We start from the raw sequence: 15,974 nt of genomic DNA, 5'->3' as shown, positions 1-15,974 counted from the left end.
AGCAAAATAGCCTAAGTGCTGACGCTCCCAATATTTTAAATTCAAATTCAAATTCAAATTTATCTGTATGAACTAAAAAATCATATTGGTCCATCACCTATTCCTATTCTTTCTTACTTGATTTTGTTTATAAAATTGTTTCTATGAAAAAGTTTCTATTTCATATGTATATATTCTGGTTGTATGTGAATTTTAGGCAATGGCTGCCGCGGCAGAAACTAGAGCCCCTTGGTGTTGATTCTGGATTGGACAAATATAGGTTAGTTGAATCTTGTAAACCAGCGAAAAGGAAAGCTGTGAAGAAGGCATATGAAGAGGCTATATTTCACCGATGCATTGTAACTGGAGAGAACACAGGCTTTGGTGATTCTGGAAGTGAAGACAATGCATAACCAGCCTTCTGTAATGGATACATACATATATTTATGTCTTTCAAACGATTGTGACATAAAATTTTTGTAGTGCTTTTTAGCAGACAAATTCTAGACTTTTTATCTGCATGGTGAAGAGGAGTACATACCTTTGGTACTTTCATAGACTTTACATGTTATAAGATTTTTATCTTCTCAGTACTGCAGATCAGTTCAGCATTTTGTCAAAATGAGTACTGGAAACGTTTCAGTGTAAATAAGTCCTGTTAGCCTTTAAGGTTAAATTTGTTACATTTAATAAATCATTTTAAATATGGTTGTTTACAAGTACAAATATTTAAAAAATTAGAAGTTGTTAGTGTTCGATTTTAGTATTTAGAAGAATATTGTTTACATGTGCGATTCTAGAATTCAAAGGATATCATTAAAGTAAGGCATATCTTACACCACATGCCATCATTTTACTAAGTAATTAAGTTCAGTTTTTGGCATATACTTTAAAATACAGTAATTACATGCCAAAACTGGTCCTCATTACTTAGACACATCATTAAATTTACATTTTTTTATTGTGTTACAAATTTTAAAGTATATGGCAAATTAGGTCATGTAGTAAAGTTTCAGTAAATATGTTAATGCCATTTACTTTATATGGGAAGCATTTATTACTTTATTTCTTAATGGTTCCAGTTGGTAATGCTGCATGCAAATTATTTACATTATTTGAAATTTGTTAATGCTTCTAATTCAGTTCAGATAATATTGGTTCAGTAATTCATGTTACCTTTCAGACTCAAGAGTTGTTTTGAGTAGTAAACTAATTGTAAGCAATGCTCCGTATGAAGAATTTTTATTGTTTCAGCTTTTATTGCTTCATATTTGAGTTTTATTGATATTTAGTGTATTGAGTAGCAACTTTTTAGTATATCCTATTATTTACAATTTTCTAAAGATTTCAATTTAAGAATATTGGTATTTGGTAGCCAATTCCCTAATTTAATTAAACTTCCAGGTAATATTGTTGCAATTATTCACATAAAATGTTCAGATTTTATTTCTTCCCTTGCACTTCAGGTCCAAAATTTGTTTTAATTGAGAGGTGAATTCAAGATTATTTTTGTGTAGTGGTCAAATATCACTAAATAGCAGTTGTGTACCCTGTGAAAAGCACTTACAGTTCCATAAAGATTTTGTTAGTATTCAGTGGATAACTTTTGAATGAAACCAGTCAAGCATAATTAATGCAAAATTGTTCAGTTTTTCCAATTTTTCATAATTATTGTAGTTATTGTGTTTTATTCTATTTATATTTTTTTATGATGTATCAACACAATAGTCCACGAAGTATTTGCATGTGTATTCATTTTCTTCATGGTCTAATTTAAGTATAAAATTTGTCAAATTCAATGTTATTTAGAGAATGCATTTGGGTCAATGCCAATCCATACATTATTTCATGTTCTTTATAACTTTTACATTGCTTCTTTTTTTTTTTAATTGAGTCCTTTGGGGACATTCCAATTAACTTCTTCCATGTTAAACTTTGCAGTTCCATCCATACTTAACATCTTCCTTTTGAAATGAATCAAAATCATTGTTTGCTCTAAATTGTTGTTACAAAAAATAGGAGTGTTTTCTATTCATGGGGTATGCATTACTTTTCATCATATGGAGTATTATGTAATCTTCAAATTTATACTCCTTGGTGCCTTTATATAAAGTAGTGATTTTAATTTCAGCTTGGAGTGAATATTTGATATGTAAAATATAATTAAAAAATACATCACTATGTGCCTTCTTGAGTAAATTTTAATATATGATGCATGAGTAAAACAGTTACTCAACAAAATTAAATATAGTTTTCAGGTAAATATATTTTATATAGTTACATATTTGTGTAAGCATATTATGCAACATTGATGTAAAAATCCATGAAACATTGCTGTAATTGAACATTCGTTTGTTTGTTTTTTAAATAAAAATTCAAATAATTGTATCAGGGCTCCCAATAAGATTTTGAAAGTAAAAGTTACTTTTAGGTACAATGTTTCATCATTGCAAAAATACCATTCCATTCATAATATACATATATTCGCAATAAGAATGTTTCACATAGTTTGTGTGAGTGGAGAATTATCATGAGAATTGCATGATACACAGTGCAAGGTTGTTGCTTCATGATGCTTTAACATTGTCAAAACATTGACAGTACATAATAAAAGTAAGAATCGGGAATTCTCAAAATTGCAGACATTTTGTGTATCTAAAGATTTCCATTTGGTTGTTATGAGTAGAGAATAATAAACTTCAGTTCATTTCTGCACATAGATTGCAAACAAAAACTGCATGAAAAAATGAACTTTATGTTTATTAGAGTGGTATTCTGTGCAGTTTTGTAGTGTACCTTGTTGGGAAATAGTAGGCAACCGTGAAAATTTTATTTAAGAAATTTGAACAAGAACAGCTTCTTAGATAGATCTTTTAAGTTGCAAACAACTCTCATATTTCAATTAATTTTGATATGGGGAACTACATTTGCAGAATGTGAAAATACACATAAAAAAATTTTGCATCCTCAACTTTATAAAAATTACATGTGCTTTACATAAATCTGTAAACACAATTTATGTCAGATCATTTTGGCACAAATTTTATGCCAATGCAGTTTATTGCGAGCCCTACTAATTTAGCAACCATGTAATTAATTGCCTCATCACCTGATGGTGATGTGTTTCCCTGTTAACCATGAGATTTTAAATTTTATTTTCTTCATCAGTCCTTTTTGTATAGTGCCTTATCACTTGTTCTGCTGGATGAGTTTTGATTCTATGTTATATTTTACAGCAAATTCACTCTAAAGTATATAACTTGATACTAACATCTGGGAGCAATTTGGATTCTAGTAGTTGTTTTATCTACATATCTGGATATGTAAGGTCATTAATAATGAAAGGTACAAAGTAGTTGATTTTAATTTAGGTATTATGATTAAAGTATTAATTGAAATATTTTCTCGTGTTTAAAAGTTTTGAAATTAGAATGTGTTCATTTTTAGATCTTTATTATTATTAATATTAGATTGTTTGTAAATAAGGTAGTGCATGAGCATGGGAAAGTGTGTTGAATGTTGCAAAAGTATAGGGTGATATAGATATATATACGTTTTGTTACCTTTTAGATATTTTTATACATGGTGATTCTTCCCTCTGCTGTGTGTCGTTGTATGGGAAGGAAATCACTTCAAAGTGCATTTAGGTAAGTTATAAACTGCCATGGATCTCAGTCATAACACCATTACTTCTCAGTGTAAAAAGTTGAGAGAAATATTTATTTCATGCCTTCTTACCTTTCTCTGCCAAGAAAACATTCGTAATATTCAAGGGATCATTCATTATACCAGTGTAGTTACTATTATCATATTAAATATAATAAAAGTTACTTTTCATTTGTATTCTAATAGGTTTCAAATTACTTGTATGTGGAGAATTATTTCTGTGTGAAGCCAAACATTTTATTTTTAATGTTTATTTTAAATATAGTTAAGTTATTTCATTCACCTTGTTCATTCCCAGTCTCTTGAAGTTTAATTTCTTCACCTCATTTGTGATATAACCCATTCTAGAAGATGAAACACTCTAGATTGAACAAATCTTTGTATGATTGTCAGCAATCATCCCCCCCCCCCATGATGGTTTCTAATAAGTCATTTCTTTTTAATTTTTTGTTCATGTGTTTGTATTTATGTTTTTAATGTAAATGTGTAAGGTTTTAGGGAGAAATTGTGCAATGCTGTTTTACTTTATCATATTATTTTTCATTCTAAGTTTGTCTACCCATAGGGGATTACATATATATGGATATGTCTTTCATTAAAACCCTACACCAGTTATACCTGTTTATATGCTCGAGGTATCAGCATTTTAGGTGTAATTGTTTCATATTTTATAATCTACTTCATGATCTTCTAAGTAATATTATTCCCCTGAAATTTGTTTTGAGGAATGCCTTTTTGAAGTACATTTATATTAGTTCTTTTGAGAATTTATTGGTTAATAAGATAATCATAAAGATATACTGTTCCATTTTAATAAAATAAAATTCACATTCAAAGCAGAACATAAAATATGGTGTAGTGTGCTAGGAGTCAGCAAGCTTTAAAATTTGTTATCTGATATGTTAAATTGTGTAACAATGTAATTATTTGATGTTGTAGTTGTTTATCATAGGTAAATATCTACTTAGTGGAGTTCACTTTAGCCAATCTGTTGAGTACAAGCCATTTACATTAACAAGTCCATAGCATACACATGAAAACAAAATTCAGCACTACTTTGAAAAGAATACTATTAATTTTTTATACTATAAGATGCAAAGTGAAATTGTTGTTCTTAACCTTGTGTACACACAAATTATGCATCTTATGTGTAAAGAAGCACAACTGTTAGTGACTGTACATGAAAAGGTGCATTTTTTTTCAAAGCATTGTGGAATTTGAACTTTCATGTGTAAGTAATAATTATTTAATGTGTTTTTTTCTGTTGTAAGACTGAATTTAAATTACTCATGAGCATTTTGTAATGCTACAGAAGCACTTTGGAGATAAAAATTTATACCAAGAAGCAAATCTTCAAGGGGTTTTTAAACCAGTATGTAGAAGAATAGTTTCGTGTACATATGTATGTATCATTATTGTTTATAATTTGAAAGTCAGGTTTAAAATGTGTTTGTGAGCTTGTAACAAGTTACTTTGCCTAGTTTTGAAATTTGTTTCCAAGTAAATATAACTCCTGCAACTCTGAATACATCCCTTCTTCGATAGAAGTTTTGAAGTTAAGATTAGTCTTGCTGAAATTGTATCTGTAAGGGAACTAAGAATTGTCACAATGGGCAAGTTTTTATCACCAGAAAAATTCATAATTGTTTTCTTAAAATTTTATCATATTTAGCGAAAGAAGATCTTTTTTATTCATTCATATGCAGCATTTTAATGCATGGCTTAAAATGATTTCATAAGCATATCAAGCCTGAGTTCAATAGTACTATTTACTATTCTCTCTTGTTATATATTGCTCTTGGGTATATTAATGGAAATATGTGAATACACCAAATATGAGGAAAAGGGTATCTTATTTTGTCCTCCTTCTTCTCAGGAAACATTTAATTCCTCATTCAGGAGTTCCTTCAAGGTTTTCTATTACTTCCATCTTGAGAAGATTGACATATAATTGAACTTTGTCACATAGAAAAAGAAGAGCATTTTTAGAATTCTAGGAATGTATCATTCATTTTTTTCTTTCTCATTAGCAAGAAATTCAACCACATCATTTCTGCAACTTTATCTATCTATTCCAGTCCAACTCAGGCACATGTAAACAGCACAGTTGCCATACTTTTTTTTTTTTTAATAATCCATTCTACTTTGTTACATCTGCTTACTATCCTTCCTTGGATTTGAAGATGTGAAAATCAAATGTCATCTTTCCTTAAAGAAGTTTGATTACACAAACATTGGTTGCAGTATAGACACCTTTCAGTTGCATATGTCTTTCAGTTAGTGCACTGTAAATTCAGACACTACTCTTGATATACTTCACTAATGCCCTACACCAACAAGACTTGATCACATGCTTCAGAACTAACAGCTATTTCATGGTGTACGAGTCATGCTAAAATCTCTTAGTAAGAAATTTGAAGGCAATAGTTTTCATACTACTCCTTATATACACTACAAGTTATTATTTTTTGTACTTAATTCAAAGCCAATTAAAAAGTATCAACATCAGAAATTGAGTGCTTTACGTGACAATTCTTTGTTAACTGTCATCTATCTCTGAGTTGTTGTTTATCATCCTCACTTCAAATTCATCAAAGACTGGATGTACATAGCCCTTTTTGTTTTTGAGAAGAAAAGTTGGTGTGTACATACAGGTTGTAGATTTTTTTTATTTATTTTGTACCAAAGTGTACATGGCAGTATTTTTAATTTCTTAGTTTCTATTATCATTCACAATATGGTAAAACTAGGCAAAGTAACAGTTTGCATCTACATGTTTACTCTAAATACTATTTGAGATTAATATTTGCTCAATTTCGTATTTTCTGAAAGACTTCAATTAATGTTTTCCAAGAGATTTTTGGTGCCTTTTTTCTCTACAATTATTGATCTTGGATATACATTTTTTTTTCACAAGGAAAGAAGAAAATACTAAAATCTGTGATATTCTGTAAGAAAGCTAACACTGGCAATTCTTATTTCCTTTCTTAATATATATGAAGTTCTGTAACATGTGTGTCTTCCAAGACCAAGTAAATTTTGGTTCTAACAAGTGTGCTTTATAAATATTCATGAAAACATGGTTGTACTTGTTTTATATAAAGGTAAATAAAAAGTATTCATTTTGAAGAGCTAAATTTTGATTACAACAAAAAGTACCACAACCTCACAGGGAATTAAATTTTCAGGTGGAAAGGTTCACAGTTGTAGCCACCAGATAGCTTGTACCGAGACATGGTAATTATTAGGGATGGGACCGATTAATCGGTACTCTATCGGCCAATATAGGCATATCGGTGTATCAGTTTATCGGTAAAATTACCGATTATTTTACTGATCCGATATATCAATAAATATCTGATAATTTAGTGCAAAATTCTGCCATTTTGTTGTAATTTTTATGGATAATCTCCATACCCTACTTTCTAAAAATGTAAATGTCTAAATATTAAACTACTTTTGCACTGCAGTCACCTCGAAACACACATTTATTAAGGAGGTCAATGAACCTTTCAGGTTCTTCAAGGACAATTTCTAATTTTATATCGGATTGGTAGAATATCAGTATCGGTAAATTTTATATTGGTACTTTATCGGTATCGGCCAAAATTTCATATCGGCACATCCCTAGTAATTATACTTCTCCACAAAAGATACCCTTACCCATGGGAATGCTATCTTGAAATGGAACCCAGAAAAGATGGTTGAACCTGCAAATGTCTGATCCAACATATTAATTGATACTTTTACTTTTGTTTTTTTTACAAAGATGAGGATGAGTGGTGATATGATGAAATTGATAAAGCGAAAAAAGGGGGTATGAGTATGTGTACTCATTCAAGAGTATACACTTAGTGTACCTTAAAATAAATCACAACATCAGTTGCTCTGAATTTAACATTCCCCCACCTTTTATTTTCTCATGTATTTAGTTATTTATGGTATACAGTACATGTGACATGGAAAAAAGAATGCACAAAAAAGAGAATTACAGCAGGTAGGAACAGCAATTATGTGAGTAATTTAACCATTCTGGAGACCAATATCTAATTAAAAGTACAATGAATGAAATTATTGAGAATTAATGAATAATTAGTATATACGGTAATTTATTAATATTGTCATTCTATAATTATTACCAAAAATAATTTTTCAATTTATAGTTGATGGTATGATATTTCGAGTTGATAAAACAGGTATTTATTGGTTCTTGACAGGTTTTCTAGTTTTTGTATTATTCTGGAACAATTTAATGTGTGATCGTGTGATCCTATTACAGTGTGCCGAAGTCCCGTGCCCCATTCTGGGATCGCAGACAGGGCAACCTTGCTTGGCCACAACATTTTACCTTGTAAATTATCAGTAGCCGATCACAATTTATGTTACTAATTGAGGTTCAATCACTTGTGCTTTGTCGACAGCTGCCAACATGCAGAACTGCTTATATATCATTCGTGAGATAAGAAAAAGGTTGTCAATCTTTCACTGGAGCAGCAATTGTGACCATTCAAGGTGCAATGCCCACACATGGAAAGCTGCTGCGTTGATTTCATAGCTCTCAAGATTCTGATTTTACCACTGTGATATAATACACTATAATGCTTGTTTGATCAACATTGGTTTCAATTACATTTAAGCATGTTAAAAATGCAATGAATATATATTGGGTTGGTGCGAATGAAATGTCCGCTTTGACGTCTGGTGGGAAACTCACCTCAACAACACAACACAGGGATTGACTGAGGTCACGGGTCTAACGTCATAAACTCTGTACTCGTCCAGCAAACAGGCTTTAGCACCCAGACAGTCAGGAGGCAGTGTGTTGCTGAACAGGGTCGTCTGAAAGTGCACCTTGGATAACACACAATTGCGAGTGATTTGTCTTTACGAATTCAAACTGGGACATTCTGCTCAGCAACCCGCCATAAACATTAACAGTGCATTTGGGTCAGGAATGGTAAATGAACGCACCATTCGCCGCTGGTTTGTCAAATTTCGTTCCGGTGACACAGCATTGCAAAATGAACCCCGTGGCCATCGACCAACATCATGTTCGAATGAGCTCCTCAGGAACGCCGTGGAATCGGACCCTCGGAAAAGTGTTCATGCCATTGCAGACGAGTTAGGCATACACCATGCCACTGTCGTTCGGTGGCTCCGTGTGATCGGTAAAGTGAAAAAGTTGGACTCATGGGTACCACATGATTTGACACCGGTCAACAAGACTCGCAGTCTGGAGGTGTGCAGTTCTCTGAGTGTAAGGAATAACCGAGATGATTTCCTGCATCGGATTGTCACTTCAGATGAAAAATGGATCTGCTGTGACAATCGTAAACGATCAGGACAATGGTTGGATCGTGATCAATGTCCAGGGCAGTTTCCAAACCACATCTCCACCCACGGAAGGTGTTGTTGCTGGTATGGTGGTCTATGGTGGGTGTGATCGATCATGTCTTTCTCAGGCGAGGTGAAACCATCAATGCAGATCGTTACAGTGCTGAACTGCATGAAATGCACAGCAAACTTCTCCGCAAGCATCCAGCAATGGTCCACAGATATGGTGTCCTCGTGTTGCACGACAATGCTCGCCCACATGTCGCGCAAAGGACAGTGCAGGCTCTCCATGAGTTGCAATATGAAACCCTTCCTCATCCAGCATATTCTCCCGACCTCTCTCCTACTGACTAACATCTCTTCCGGCATCTCGATCACTTCCTAACAGGGAAGACCTTCGCTGATGATCGGGCGGTGCAACATGCCGTTGAGGAGATCTTTGCGTCGCAGACTCCAGACTTCTTTTGCCATGGAATCCAATTGTTGGCTGAGCGATGACAAAAGTGTGTGGCTGCAGACGGCAACTATTTTGATTAACCAGGTATTGTAGTTTTGATTATTTTGGCCTTTGGCAATGACGCACCTGGGTCGGACATTTCATTCGCACCAACCCAATAAAAAGAGTACAAGTACAGTTAAACTACTGAGTATACAAAAGATTAATTTTATAAAGTGTGTCTAGAGTGAATAAAGTGTATAAATGATTATAATATTATTAATTTATCATTAAAAGAATTTTGTGTTACCATCATCAGTATATGTATATAAATAGAGTGTACAATTTAGTTAACTAAATAAAAACTATGAAAAATTATCTTATAAAGTAAAATAAGGTTCAACTAGAGAGTATAAAAGTGTATAAATAATTATGATATTATTACTATTGTTATAAAAATCAATTAAGTTAAATTCAACATGAAATTCTGTTCTCTCTCTGCTCCTGAAATTTTATATTATTCTGGAAATTGAACAGATAGTGTCACTTACGAAAAGTCTTATTTACAAAACAGATATGGCACAATTCGAACTCAAAATTGTTGAGGTTGAAAGTTGAAAGACTTAGGTCTTTCTTTTTGTCTTTCGGTGAACTTAAAATACGTATCAACCGAGTTAGTTGTATTGTATGAGTCTATGGGCACTTTTTTTTTTAAAGTGTGGGAGATGGTGGATGCTTGCAATAATGATCAGGGTCATACTGCCTCGGACACAGGGGACTGGGCAACTTGAGATTTGGCTCCCATCTGAAACTCCGTATTAACTTATTTGCTCGCAGATGGCCATCAATAGTAAAAATCCCTAATCTCATACATTTTAATTATTTTTATTAATTAAATATTTTATATTTAAACATTTGTCGTATCCGGGTACGAGCTTCAGAATTCCCATGTTATACTCTTCTGCTGCCAGTTCCAATTTTTCCTATTTGGTCTAGGAATTAATTTGTGCGGTTGTTACGCACACATTGAAGCTGTAGTTCAAACACAAAATACATAAATACCTTAAGAAAAATATTGTCCATCGCACACATTGAAGCTGTAGTTCAAACACAAAATACATAAATATCTTGAGAAAAATATTGTCCATCGCGAGCCACCACTTTCGCCCATCTGTCACGCAAGTTACGGATTCCGTGGCGAAAGAAGTCCTCATCCTTTGAAGTGATCCAGTCAGAGACCCATTTTTCGATATCTTCTGAAGAAGTGAACCGCTGTCCAATCAAATCGTTATTCATGCATTCGAACAAGTAGTAGTCCGAAGGAGCAACGTCTGGTGAATATGGCAGGTGGGGTAAAACTTCCCATCCGACATTTTCTAAATAGGTTTTGACCGGTTTTACGACATGTGGGCGAGCGTTATCATGTTGAAAAATAAGTTTATCATGTCTGTTCTCCCATTCTGGTCGTTTCCTGGCCAGAGCTTGCTTCAAACTCATTAATTGTCATCGATAACGTTCTCCATTAATAGTTTCACCCGGTTGCAGCAGCTCATAGTACACCACACCTTTCATATCCCACCATATGCACAATATCTCGTTTCGGTTGTGATGGACCTGGTTCACCTGGCTTCACCCAGACCTTTTTTCGTTTCGGGTTCTCGTAATGGATCCACTTCTCATCGCCAGTAACAATGCGATGCAAAAACCCCTTTCTTTTCTGTCTTTGAAGCAGCAATTCGCAAGTGGTTTTTCGTCTTTCAACGTCTCTGTCTTTCAATTCATGTGGAACCCAATGTGACATCTTTTGAATCATTCCCATGGCTTTGAGGCGTTTGGAAACTGTTGTTTGATCAACGCCTAATGCTTCTGCAAGATCTTCCTGCGTTTGACACGAATCCTGATCGAGCAATGCTCTCAATTCTTCGTCTTCAAATTTTTTTGGCTGTCCAGGTCGCTCTTGGTCTTCCAGGCCGAAATCACCACTTCTAAACCATGCAAACCACTTCTGACAGGTTCGCTCAGCTAGCGCATGGTCACCATACACTTCCACCAAAATACGATGACTTTCGGTAGCACTTTTCTGCATGTTAACGTAATGAAGCAGAACACCCTGCAGAAAACACTTTATCTGGCACGAACTGCGCCATGTTCAGTTGACTACAAAATGCTGTTGTTGACGCGTCAATCAACTGCCCTATACTACGAACGATGCACGCTGACAGGAGTTTTCAACGCATGTGTGGCTACACGGAACTGTGGGACGATACGCTCGTTACGCCATCTCTTGTCCAGGCACACGAATTAATTCCTAGACCAAATATATTAATGACCAAACCTATATCCTTGTTCCTGGAATTTTGGGAGAAAAGAATTGATGTGGCTATGGTGTATTTTGGATAGCCTACGTAACTTAAGAACCTAAAGAAGCGAACAGTTGTTCTCGAAACGTCGTTCATCGGAAAACCAGATACTCATGAAACATAAGTAAATAAAAGTTTTTGTATTTTAGAATACGTTTTGAATAGAAATCAGTGAGTAATTCGCACAACAACTAATTATGGATTTATATTCAAATCATTAAGATACATTTTTCACACCTCTTACAGGTATTTTTTATTTTTGTCTATACTCTGACAAGATAGTTAATTTTTATTTTAATTGTTAAACCCTTCAAAGGGACCCAAAAACTTAGGAGGAGGTGAGGCCTAGAGAGCAATTATCCCCTTGGTATAAGGGCCAGTACCTGGCTTTGTTTGTTGCGCAACATGAGTATGAGTTAAATGCTGCCATTATTTGCGAGTATTTTGTGAAGTTCAGTTTTCTTCCTTATTGACATTTTGTTGACATTTCTGTCGAACCAGTTCTTCCATTCTAGTGTGTTATGATTCTGTGATATATAGTGCTCGAAGTGGAAATTCCTAGCTACACATTTGATTCTTTGAGTTTGTGGTGAGACAGATCTTTATGTGGATCAACATGCAGACAATACAGTAAGTGGGAGATTCTATGCAAATTATCCTAGCTGAGGAATGCTTTATGAAAAAGTTTGTTAACTTTACTTCGGATTGACCTTTCGTTGAGTGACAAATTTTCATTTAGACCCATCACTACTTCATTAACTGAGTCTCAAGACTTGAATCTAGGGGTAGTTCATCGTGTAGTGGAACCAGAGAGTTGCAGATCGGGCAGATTCGCTTACTAGGCCCGCCTGGCTGGCGAGCGGGCGAGATAAACTAGACCTGGGTTTTGACCCATCAAGCACTGAAAGACCACGGGTACCTGGAAGGCCTTGCAAGTCGATGCTCGCTTATCTTCAGCGAACGCTCATTCCGGTTTTGCACCGTCTCCAGAAAAGTGAGTCACGCAGTCACTGTTGCCAACTTCTAGATTCTAAACTGGTCAAGAAGCGCTTAAAAAATGTTCATCTTGTTTTTATCAATTTGAAATTGCAGACATTTATTCCTTGGTAGAAAACATTTGTATCACTCACACCCAGTGGGGGCGATTGGGTTCCAAAACTAGGAGGCCAAGGTGCAAGAGTTGGGGGGGGGGGGGGCAAGGATAGTTTAATTTCCCTTGGTACATAAGGTTAGCATGGTGCAAAAGTGGCAAAAGGGAGGGGCAACTACCCCCTCTTGGCCCCGCCCCTAATCGCTGCCACTGCTGACACCTGTAAATGAGTACGAACCAAGTTTCGCAAAAAAAGGGTCTTCTTAAATATTTTGGAACTTCGTGTGACTGGTGGTTTACTACATTAAACATTTTTGGGGGGCGCTCCCTTATGGCACAGTGTTAGTGTCATCGACTTGTAATCAAGGGGTCCTGGGTTCGGTACCCGGTCGAGGCATATGCTGGTTCGGATCCCACTTTAAACTGTAGGTCCAGCCCCGATTAGCCTTATTGTGCATAAAGTGACCAAATAATAAATCAATCAATTAAACAGATTTTCTCTCTGGTGTAATTTTGTCAATTCAAAATCCGAACACTAAGGCACGATGGTCCATAAAATGGAACATGATATCAGAATTTGCATTATAAAAGGTTTTTAAATATTGTCATCTCTTTCAACAAATCGTCGTTCGCTCATGTTGTTGCTAGTTATCTCGTTCTACAGACCACGTTGATACTAATACGATGCAAAATATAATTATTAGCTTGTGTCTTCATACGGGTGCAAATAGCAGGCAATGCTATTTACACATTTCAACAAACAAACGACCTAAAAATGAAACCGAGAGAAGATTTACGATTTCAAGACCAGAAAAGTGATATAAAATGAACAAGAGAGACAAACCTATTTCAAGACGTTCAAAACAAATTTGGAAAATATGTGGTAGTTGGTTTGATATAACAATGAAGTTAATTTGATAAGTTACAAAATCTTAGGTACAGTGGCGTAGCAACATATTGCGAGGCCCTGGGCGAGATTAGAATGCAAGGCCCCATCCATTCTTTAAGTTTGAAATATCAATGTGAATCTATACACAGTCGTCAAGAAAACGTCAACAAATTATCATATATACATAATAGCCTAATAATAATAATAATAATAAATTTCTGACGAAAATTATATTTAATAGTACACAACAAAGAAATGTACACTTGGCTCAGGTACAGTAACACGCAGCTGGAATTTTCATTAACCAAAGCAGTAGCAATAGTACTTTTTTTAAGATGTTCTTTAGGCAGTAAGACAACTGAAATATCCTTAAATATGCTAAACTTTTTTTAAAAAAACTCAGAAATACAAACTAAGAATCTTTAAACATAACCTATATATTAATGAGTCGTTCTTTGTTTCCCCATTTCAAAGTTTGTATGATGAAAATGTCACAAACCATGGCTTAAGTAGAAAATATCGAAGGACGCACATAAAATGTTGGTGCTTGATAGAGCGGGGGAAGGGGGTGCGCTAAACCACAATCCTGTCTAGGGGCCCAAAATATCTACCTACAAGCTCCTTGACACAATCGGTTTCAACATCAACAAATCTTAAAACGATAGTCATTTGCCCCATAAGTGCGAAATCTTTGGTGTAATCAAATGTTGATATTTTCTTATCAGAACACAGTTTCCGACAATCACTACGAATGTACATGTAACAATTTATTTTTTCGTCTGTCATCTTGTATTGTCTTGTTTTGTTGTTTTAATTTTTTTCTTGTTGCTACAGTTTCAGTATAAAATGGTCTTTCAGTACTGTATCTGAAACTTTAAGTAAATAAATAAATAAATTTGACTTCATTTAATTAGCAATTTTGACTTTGTTGCACATTAATTGTACCAGTTAATTTTGAATTTTAGGACTTAGATAATAACAATAATTATGAATCTCATTTTGTTGTTACGTCTTAATGTTCTTGTAATATTAAATATTTGACTCAGTGGCGTAACAAAATCGTAAAGTATGCGTTCGCAAGAAACAAATTTGGATCCCTCAAGTACAGTCAGATTCTTCCAGGAAATGTATGTAATTACTTAGAATGACTGATTGAGGCTACAATTAAATTAATAATTATACAACATATACAGACTATGCACGGCCTCATACAGCCATACAACTATGGCAACCCTCAGCAAATTGAAATGGGATCTTTTGCCACACCCGCCATACAGTCCCTATTTGGCCCCAAGTGATTTCTACCTGTTTGGAAGGCTTAAATCAGACTTGGAAGGAATGCGGTTTGCAGATAACGACGCCGTCATCGGTAGTTTTCGGGAATGGATACACTGGCAACCGAAAAACTTTTATGAAAAGGGCATTAAGATGCTTCCAGAATGTTGGAAAAAATGTATGGACTCTGGTGTGGAGTACTTTGAAGTGTGACATGTGGAAATAAGTATTTGACAAAAAAGGATTTGGTAAAAAAAAATCAGTCCTGGTCATATTTGAATGACCTAGTATGAATGCATTCCTAAGTAGCAAATTCAACATGCTTTATCGTACATAAATTTTAGTTGTTTATACGATTTTTCCATTGCATTTTCAGTTGTATAGATAAGAAAATTTTCATTACTGACAAGAGTACTGTTTTCAGACAGCAATATACTGAACACAATAATAGATGCTAGTGATATGATATGATATGATTTATTTGCATCCAAGGACTACAATTTTGTACAAATAGGTACATCTGTAGTATAGGACATGTCAAGTAGAAGTACATGATGATAATATTTGGTAATTTTAACATAAGATACATGCATATATGTTGGTGTATAATAACCCTTGCATATCAAGATATCATACTATACAATTTCAGTTTGTTGTGCAGCATCAAGCCCTGCATGTATGGTAACTAACCATACCTTTTAACATTTATTCTGGTTACACATAGTATTATAGGACATGTCAAATAGAAATACATGATAATAAAGTTTAGTAATTTTAACATAAGATACATTGCATATAAAATATTATACTTGAAAAATTTCAGTTTGATGTGCAACAACAAGCTCTGCACGTATGGTAACTAACCTAACCATACCTTTTAAAATTTAATTAAATTAATGAAAACGTTAGGAATACAGTTCAACTACTTCAGATGGGAGAAACTGT

The 15,974-nt window shown here is 34.2% G+C and overlaps 1 protein-coding gene across 1 annotated transcript in view; it reads left to right on the top strand.

The window, feature by feature from the left end:
* The window catches only part of LOC145983968 (peregrin-like), a 115,710-nt gene extending 108,996 nt beyond the window's left edge, over positions 1 to 6,714 (top strand). The window contains exon 27 of the mRNA XM_083117193.1: positions 197 to 6,714. Coding sequence (XP_082973319.1) covers positions 197 to 392 — 196 coding nt within the window. The 3' untranslated portion in view covers positions 393 to 6,714. The remainder of the gene's footprint in view (positions 1 to 196) is intronic.
* Positions 6,715 to 15,974: the final 9,260 nt, after the last annotated feature.

Source organism: Lepisma saccharinum, chromosome 2, assembly GCF_977018435.1.
Source record: "Lepisma saccharinum chromosome 2, izLepSacc3.1, whole genome shotgun sequence".
Classification (NCBI taxonomy): domain Eukaryota; kingdom Metazoa; phylum Arthropoda; class Insecta; order Zygentoma; family Lepismatidae; genus Lepisma; species Lepisma saccharinum.
Note: the sequence above shows the minus strand (reverse complement) of the source record. Positions and strands in the feature narration are given on the sequence as shown.